The sequence below is a fragment of the Drosophila eugracilis genome, unplaced genomic scaffold (genome assembly GCF_018153835.1).
Source record: "Drosophila eugracilis isolate 14026-0451.02 unplaced genomic scaffold, ASM1815383v1 contig_124, whole genome shotgun sequence".
In the NCBI taxonomy this organism is placed as follows: domain Eukaryota; kingdom Metazoa; phylum Arthropoda; class Insecta; order Diptera; family Drosophilidae; genus Drosophila; species Drosophila eugracilis.
Genome location: NW_024572029.1, coordinates 859,100 through 868,642, shown reverse-complemented (window position 1 = coordinate 868,642; position 9,543 = coordinate 859,100). Strand labels below are relative to the sequence as shown.

The 9,543-nt window shown below is 38.3% G+C and overlaps 1 protein-coding gene across 1 annotated transcript; it reads left to right on the top strand.

Annotated features, from left to right (window-relative positions):
* Positions 1-7,315: 7,315 nt before the first annotated feature.
* Positions 7,316-7,902, top strand: LOC108102897 (MICOS complex subunit Mic10). Its single transcript, XM_017208102.1, has one exon. It carries the CDS (start codon positions 7,425-7,427, stop codon positions 7,647-7,649), a length of 225 nt encoding a protein of 74 aa, XP_017063591.1. The 5' UTR covers positions 7,316-7,424; the 3' UTR covers positions 7,650-7,902.
* Positions 7,903-9,543: the final 1,641 nt, after the last annotated feature.

Sequence of the window (9,543 nt, the reverse complement as noted above, 5' to 3'; positions counted from 1 at the left end):
ACCAGACAGCCTATAAGTTGGCATAATTTCTGTTAGCCAATTCTCAAAGTCAGCCTAAAAGTAGGTAATTTATGTTTGAGCCTGCCTTTTCAGGATTTTCCCTTCTATTAGCCGTAAAATAAATTGGGGATCTTGCAAGGAAGCACCGCCTTTCAATTAAGCCAAGTGGCTGAGGTTGTAAAACAAAAATATGGCCGCCTACTTGCAGGCTGGTCCATTAAAAATTAAGCAAATATCAAAGGAAGTAAAAAGAGCGAAGGGAAGGGAAGGGAAAATAGTGCGGTTGTTGTGGGGTGGGTGCATAAGTAAAAGGACACTAAAATATTACGTGCACATGTGGCAGCCACCACCCTTTCACCAGCCCTCCACTCATTTCATCTTACCTCATCTGAGACTCATCCCATCTGGAGACAAGACAAGGACCTAAGATGATGATGGCTGGAAAACGGCGACAGGCAGAAATAAAAAATCAACTTGGCAAAAGCCTCGAGCCCAAAGCAATCAACTGAAATGAGGTGCAGTTGCCACGCCCACTTTGGCTAAGAGGGGAAATGCCGAAAATAATCACAAGGCGACAAAATGTTGCATATAATGCGGCTGCTTAGGAAGGACCATAAATAAATGCCTCAAGGCATGAGGGACCAGCCAGACTGGCAAGGACCATAAACAGTGCAGCCATAAGATGGCATAGAAATCAATGGATTATTAAAATCTTTTATAAATTAAAACAAATATATATTACTTATTTCATATTGTAAAATATTTAAATATTAAGTACTAATGATTAACTTTTCATTAAGTAACCTTAAATTAAAATTTCACTAAATCTACTAAAAACTAATTTAAATCTATCTTACATTACAAGCTAAACTACTTGATTAAATTTAAATTAAATAATTTTGAAGCTTGCTGTTACTATCTAATTTAGAAATCATAAACATAAGATACAAATAATAAAAAAAAGAAACTAAAAAGCCAACACAGACATCTCTAAATCGGACTAAGGACGAGGCCAGGATCACCAGACTCACTGACTGACTGATGGATGGATGGTTCGTGTTAATTATTTTGCTAAAATAATGCAAGAACAGCAACGAAAAATTTGACAAAATTTGATGCGCTCACTCACATCCTTACCATCCACCCACCATCACACTACCCATTTTCTATTTTCCCCGAAAATAATAATAAAAAAAAAAGGGAAAAACACTGAAATGAAAAATCGCAATTTCCTGGGCCCAGATAACCGCCGGCTACGAACATTTTCTATATAGGAATATAAACAACAATAAAGAGCGGACGACAGCGACGGCTTAATGAGTGACGGGCGGTCATATTAGATGAGATGCGATGCTATGTCCTTGTGTTGGTGATGTCCTGTCTGTGTGTGTGTGTGTTTGCCCCTGTTAGTGTCACAGTGGCAGTGTGTGGGTGTTGGTGAGTTATGGCACATTAAGCCCAGCTGCGACTACACTGAGAACAAAACTTTGACGAGAAAATGATTTAAAAAAAGTAACTTATAAACTTCGTTGTGCCATAAATTAAATTAGTGGAAGTTATTTTCTATAATATTTTCTATTATTTAACTAATAATAATAATGATGATGTAATTGAAAAATATTTATAAAACTAAATAGTTTAATTAAATAAACCATAAAAATACATAAATTAATTGAAAAATTTAAAAATTTAACAAATTAGTCCATATATTTCTCATATTTAACTTTTCACAATAATATAGTTTTATTTCATATATAGTCTGAGTTTCTTTCACTGCATATGTGTGTATGAAGGCTATATCTTCCATTTTTCGGGTGGATATCTGAACTCCTCTCGCATTCTCAGGCATTTGCATTATTCATGTGCTCCGCAGAGAAAGCTGAGGAGGATGACGTGGTGAAATGATGGGGAAGAGTCGAGAAAGTCGCGGTAGTTTTATTTTAAAGCCCAACCGTTCATAAAAACCAAGACCCAGACAAGTGCAGTTCGCTGTCATGGGAGGCGGCTGTATGCAAGGGTATATTGAGGGCGGGACATATAAGATATATATACCCTATAATGAAGCAGTAATCGGTTGATATCACTGGAGTTTATCAAAGGATATATACTGTTTATAAGACAGTTAAAGAAAGATCTTACTTATCAAAAAGATCTTGTTAATACTAAATAAATCAATTTTTTAAATATTTATGAGCTTGAAATTAAGCAGACAGCTGAACAAAAACCAGATATTATATCTGAATATATCCTTATCATGCCCAAAAAGCTGTGTATAAAAATATTAATTCAGATATTATCTTAGCTTTTCTTAACAAGCTGCAAATAATTATACGGCCCGAAAGTATAATAGAAAATTGTCAGATCTATTACCTGCTCGATTTCTGTAATTTGTTCAATAAACTACGCTGAAGTGTTCCAAATAAAGAGCATTCCCCAAGTTTATGGAGATTTCCCGAGTGAAAGCCTCTTTCTCCGACGTTGCACCTCCTCCACTCTGCTTGTTGCAATTTTAGATCCGCTGGCTGAACGCTTTTGATGGCTTTTTTTTCGGTGCCTGTCCTTCGTTTTTCGTGTCCATGAGAGACCACGAGTCCATCGTGTGTTGATGCTGATGACAGCATCCGAAGAACCGAGGAGCTATGGAGCAGCTGAGGAGACCACGTCGACCCCATGATGAAGTTGTCGTTCATCGTTCGCCGTTCATCGTTCATCGGGGGGCTGCTCGTTAAGTTGCCTTTAAGTCAAGTTGTTTGACAATCTTCGCAGGAAGAAGCAGCCAAGCCAAGCCAAGCTGGGCTAAAAAAAAAAGAAAATAGAGAGAAAAAAAAGTGTTATAAATTGCATTTAGTGTCGGGCCACGTCATTGCTGATTTGTTACGGCTGCCAACGGCTAACGGCGGAGGGGGCCAAAAGGTCAACCTCCAGGCCATAACAATAGCTTCTGTCCGTGGCTCTGGAATACCAGTTACCAGTTACCAGTTACCATATCCCCACATCGCACTGTCCAGATCTTTCAGTTCATACTGCATACTACATACATATATATGGATATATATACATATATATATATATGCAAATTGAGATGGCAATGATGCGTTCTGGAATTCCGAATTGTTTACAAATTTTCCAACAAAATGCTAGCGGGAGGAGCCTAGATATGCTAAAATAAAACTTCAAGTCATAAACTAAAGACTTTGTTTACAAATTAAATGCAGCATGCAAGCAACAAGCAACAAGCGACATCTTCATCGCGTCCAAAGGAGCCAAGGAACCAAGGTGCACCTCCTCATCCCATCCCCAGATATGCGACTTCAGATACAGGCCGTTTTGGTTTTGCTTATGAATTCGCTGGGTGGACCTGCCTGCACCCTCTTTTTACACCGTCCGCCCACCAAACTGATTCCTTCTGGCGCTTGGGTGTGATGTGTCCGTTTCACTGTCCTCCAGTCGGTCTGTCCATGCACTGAAAAAAAGAAAGATATTAGCTTGCGGGTTCTCATAGTTAAATATCTGCTTTTAAAGTAAGTTTGCCTTTTTCGATACTGATTTTCATATTAAAACTTCTGATTAAGTTCTGAAAGAGAATAATATATAGAATTATTAATAAACTAACAAAAGCATTTTCCTTTACAATTTCTAATACCAGTTAAGTAATTTCTTCCCCTGTACCTGTCTGTTTGTCCGTTTTGTCCGCCGGCTCGTACTTTATGCCCACCGTATGCAAAGCAGCCCGCAAGCCCAGCTACATGTGTTTTACATGAATTTTAAATGATATGTTAAATAAAAATGCGCAGCTAAACAGCCCAAGGCACCGCACCACAGTAAAGACAACGCAACGGCAACCAGAACACAGTGAGTGCAAAGAGTGCGTGGACAACGACTCCCAGAACACGCAGTCATAAAAAAAAACAGTGGTTGCAAATGCAAGTTCCGCTAAATGCTTAATTTTTGCTTTGTTTAAAAACGAAATTACATATTGTTAAAGTTTATTATCCAATTAAGTAGTGCTAAAAATAATAGAAAAAAAAACGGTGAAAAAATTGGAAATTAGTTTGAGAATTAAATGAAAAAGAATAATAATGATGATAGCGGGATGATTTCCTTATTGAGACTGGCTATATGCTAATCTTTATTTATTTTATTAAATTGCTGTTAGAGATGTTGTTAAGAAAATTAAGGGTACTGTGGAAGATTATAGTATTTTTTAACTCACTGTAAGGGGTTTTATTTTAACTAAAATGAATTCTTATTAAGAGTCAGAAATATATGTTATGAAGTTTGGTAATAACGTTTGTTTTTAACCATAAAAAGATTTTAAATTCGACATTATAATCAAAAAACCACACTTTCCCTGATCAACCCACTGTGCAGGTGTATAGGAAATCAGAGAAATGAAGCCGGGGAGTGGGGTCAAAAACTATGCAAAGTTTATGCGAATCTAAAATATTTGCACTGGGCAAGCGCATGTGCAGCACACTCAATTGTTCAAATACATTTATATATATCTTAAAGGCAGGCGAAAAGGAAGGAAAACTCTATAGAGCTGGGAGAGGGAAAACTGGGCAGCAGCAGCAGCCGGCGATGGCCGGAGTTGGTTTGCTTGGATGTTGAATGTTGGATGTTGGTTGCTGCCTGATGCTATCAATTCAAAGTCAAATGGGGGGACAACAAAACAAATCGGCGCTGCATCTATAATGAGCCCAACCAACGTGGACCGGACCTCAGATCCCTGGCTAAGCTTAAGAAACAGGCCGGGCCAAGGCCCCAAGTCGGAATTGATGAGAGCGGGCAACCATATGGCCAGCGGGCTCGGGTCCAAGCCCAGTCTCCAAACCCTGGTCCAGACTGGGTTCGGGATGTTTTGACTTGCATGCGCCTCATTGAGTTGTTTTGTGCGGATTTCCCCCTCTGTTCCTCTTTAGTCCCGATCTCGGCCAGCACGATCGGCCATAGGGACACCCACCCAACGCACACACTTCGGCCTACAGGTGGGGTCAAAAAAATAACATAGACCCCTGGGCTGTACTAGAATGTATATATTATTTTTAATCTTTTTTGGATATTTTTAACATTGACTTTGAAATATTTAACAAATTTTCATTATGGAAAATGATAATCTGTTACAAATACCAAATAATTTAAGGATTAAGTATATGATATTTCATAAGTCTATCAAATTATTGTGGTAAATGCAACGTAGGCAAGCCAATTGAAATATCATTCAACCTTTCTAAAAGACTATAAAGAATGATCTTATTATGTTGACCCCAACTGTACACACAGATGCGCTTAGTGGCCTGAAGGCATCGCATTATTCCCGTTCGTAGTCCGATTCGCATTGATTGCAAAAATTGTTGAATGCCGCACAATTGAATCCGGTCGCGGGTCTATAAATGTCTTCATTATGATCTTGAGTAGTTTGGCCAATTTGCTGGGGACTGGAACTGACCAACTGGTATTCGAAGGTATAAAAAGGGACTTTTGGTCTCAAAATTTCGAAAATAAATTAATTTTTAAAAATATAATTAAACTATATAGAAGATTATTAATAGTTTAATTAACTAGAATCTAAAATCAACAAGGAAGACAAATGAGTTTGTTTTAATTATTTGTTGGTTTGATTTAATACGAATTACTACTGGAAGTAAGGCGGAATCTTCAGCTTGATCAGTAAACGTGTTATTTGTTTTTCAAATTTAGTTGCCAATTTGTAATCTCTGGCAGCTAATCTGATGAAATGATCAATTACAGTTAATAAAACAATTAACTCCTTTGGTCAGTTTTCGAAAATTCCCGCCCCTCTTGTTCAGAAATTAGCAAGTGAAAAACTGTGCCAACACCCAGAAAAACTACGAATCCACAGAAAACTGCAACCCAAGCAAAGGCCAAGAACGAAGTTTCCTATAGAAAATTTGAGTTGCAGTTAAAATCACACCAAGGAAAAGCCAAAGCCAAAGCCAAAAGCAAAGGCAAAGGCAAATCAGGCATTAAATTGCTCATGAGGCCGACAATTTCTTTAAACACAGAGCGCAGAGCAGCGGCTGAGTTGGTAATAGAAAAGGATTTGACTCGATTGAACACCCGAATTTGCAATTTTCGAGTTAAGCTCCGTTGCGCCCCCAACGCCTCGGAAAAAATGGTGGGCGGTGAGCTAAAAATTATAGCCTAAGCCCAGGCAAGTGGAAGAGCAGACGGAGTTTCAGCCGTCTTTTTTTCCTTTTCCAATTGCTGCCTTTATTTTTTTTTTCTTTTTCGGGGCCATCTCTTGGCCAAAGCACTTAACACGTCAACACGGTCGCCGGCGCTGTTTTCCCAAGCAGTCGGCGGGATTGGGAGTAGGATTTCGGTGGGAGTTGCCAGTTGGGCGGACCAACGAAGTGGAGATACGCTTCTCCACACGAAAAGAAATAGTATTTCCCAGGATAACCCAGTTTTTGTTTAGCAGGACAAACCTTTTTCTTAAATGATAATTTTAGGAAATGTTAATAAAAATCGAAGACTTATTAACTATCAATAAAACCGTTTCCTAAGTTCGTTGACATTTCACTACCCTTACCCACAGTACATACCTTACAAATGCAAGAAAACTCCATCACTCCCGCTGACTTTTCCGCCTTTTATCCAGGGTTTGGGCCATATCGATAAAAACAATGTTGCGGTATTCTGCCTTATGCTGACATGATTACCCAGCTAACCAGCTGCCGAGCCACAAACTGAGCCAAATCCAAAGTCGAGGCTAAGCCCGAATGGTTGATTGTAGGTGCAAGTTAAGATGCACTGAAAAAAGGTACAAAAAAGTGTATATTAGATTATTACATTAATATATATATTATATTAATATTTATTTACCCTTATTATACTTTACTTTAATAAACAGTTGTCAAGGCATCGAATTCAAGGGCATATGCTACTTTTTCTCAGTGCTGTAACTAACTAGGATTGGAAATGGGATTGGAACTCGCATGTTGCATGCCCATATAGATCGATAAGATGGCCGAAGATTGAGCCAGAGAGGAGTGTGTGTATCGATTATTATCTATTTTGGTAGAAATCGATCGTGATCGATTTATGCTGAGATGGTTGAACAAGGTTAAGTGGCTGCAGAGCCTCAAAGGGGAATTATAATGCCACTTTTCGCCATCTGAGCTGTTAATGTGGCAACAGGAGTTTACGTAGATATGGGCTAAGAAGACCTTAAACATGAGGGAAGTTACAAGATAGTTACCAGTTGATAGAACACATCTTTGTAGCCCTTGCATTTCCATTTACATATGGAAAATTATTCACAATCCAAGTATCCTCTGATATTTACGTACTCGTTTGCTTTTCGCCCTTTTTCGATTTGGCCTTTTGTCGTAATATCTGGCAAATAAAAAAGAAAATTTATAAATTACCTATAACCAACAGGCATTAACGAGTGGACCATGTCGGTACCTCCCGAAGATCGTTTGCGGGACAATCTTAACCGCTGTCTATCGGACTCCTTGGTTAAGGGATTTGGAGGTCTGGTGATTGGATCCGTGGTCACCATACTCTTCTTCCGTAGGCGCATTTGGCCCGTCTGGCTGGGAACTGGTTTTGGCATGGGCGTGGCATATCGTGGATGTGAAAAGGAACTCAATGCACTGAAGTTTAACCAACGGAAGTGATATATCGAACGAGTTGAAGAATGAATTTTACGGATGTTTTGTTTATTTGGAATTTGGAATGATTAGAGCAAGAGAACTTATTAAACATATATGTTTTTTACTGGAGCTATTGGTGCTGGATTAGGAAAATAAATTGTTCTTAAGCTCACTATTTTTCATGAATATTCTTTAAGATTACATAAAATCGGAATAACAAAAGCTTTTGCTCAAAAAATTATAGACATGTTATAAGAAACAATGATCAAAATATCTACCTAAACGTTCTTATTGTCTTGATCTAGAGCTAGTGATATCTGCCAATAGGTGATGGCATTCGCCACCTATTTACCTGTTTTATATATCCTTTTATGTTAACCGACCTTCCTCCACATAAATCGCCCGAAATCCCGTTGCAAACTGGTGCTAATGCGACAAGTCCAACGGAATACCCTCTTCCCTCCAATCAACTTCTGCTCTTACAGATCTTGTCCACTTCTAGGAAAGATCGCTATTCGCGATTCATTTGCCAAGATATAGTCGAGGGCAGTGCTTCGCATTCAGTCAGAGCTTCCGAGGCAATCGGTTGATCACCAGTGGAGTCGAAAGAAACGAGAAGAGATTGTGTAGCACGGTCGGCAATTATAATATATACAAAATCCATTACGGTTCACAGGTCAAATGTAGAAATTGAGATAGATCCGCAGCAGCAGCCTAGAGGCTGGATTTGGTTCATTGGCAGCTTTGCACATTGTCCCCCCCTCTCGAAACACATCTTAAAGCTGCTTTTAGTGTTGCCAAGAAGGAGCTGAAAAATAATTAAGAAAAGATTTGACATGAGTATTGAGTTCGCCTGAAAGTTAATCATAGAAATGGAATTTATAAATATTTTTAAATTTGAATTTAGACTAACAAAGATCTGAAAAGCTTTGGACAGTAACCTAAACTTAAATAAATATTTAACATTTAGTATTCAGATCTTAACAAATGGTTTGTTTATAAAAATATTCTTAGTCTTAATTTATATTCTTAATAAATATTTTTAATATTTGTGCGTATATGTGTGTTCAGTTCATTGTAAATTTTCCAGTTAATGCTCAATTTAAATGGCTAAATTGTCAGCACTGATCCTGTCGACATCGTCATCGTCGATCAATGCTCAATTCAGCTCAGTTGAGCCTGTAGCGCCGCATCGCATCGCATCCCATGCCCATCAAGATAGTCGAAAGACCCATTGCCTCCATCGGATCCCTCCATTCCCGATCCTCGATCCTCGATTCGAGTGGCGGCTAAGGCAATCGTGATCGACTCGAACTCTTCTGTATTCTGGTATACTGGATTGTGGATTCTGTCTGTGGCTTCCACTCGCCGCATCTCAGAATTCGGCAGCAATTTTTCTTGGCCGCTCCTTTTTCACCTTTTCCACTGACTACCTTGGCCATATAGTATACGATATACACGATATCCGATGCGGCGACAGATTCGTTTTGGCAGCTACGCAGTCTTCTATGGAGATGATCAGTTTGGTTCACTCGTCCTCTGGTTCCTCTTATGAGAGCTTCTTAATTCTTAATTAGAATAAAAGTCTTAATAAAGATCTTATCTTTCTTATTTTTATAATAATGTAGTATTATTTAGCAAGCTATTTTATGGGCTATAACCATTTGTGTAATAATCTTTGTTTGTTAAAAAAGTTTATAAAAATATATTTGAATTTAGTACAAGTTCTAAGAATATTTTATATATTTCTAAGTTTTTAAGATTTCCATTTCATTACGAAAAATATCCCGAAAATATTTGTTTTTTCCCCTGAGAAATTCCCTACGAACTAGTTCACAGATTGCTTTTGGCCAGATCTAAGGCCACAGCCAATCTTTGGTTACACACCAATCCCCAAAAAAAAAAAAAAACTGAAGCC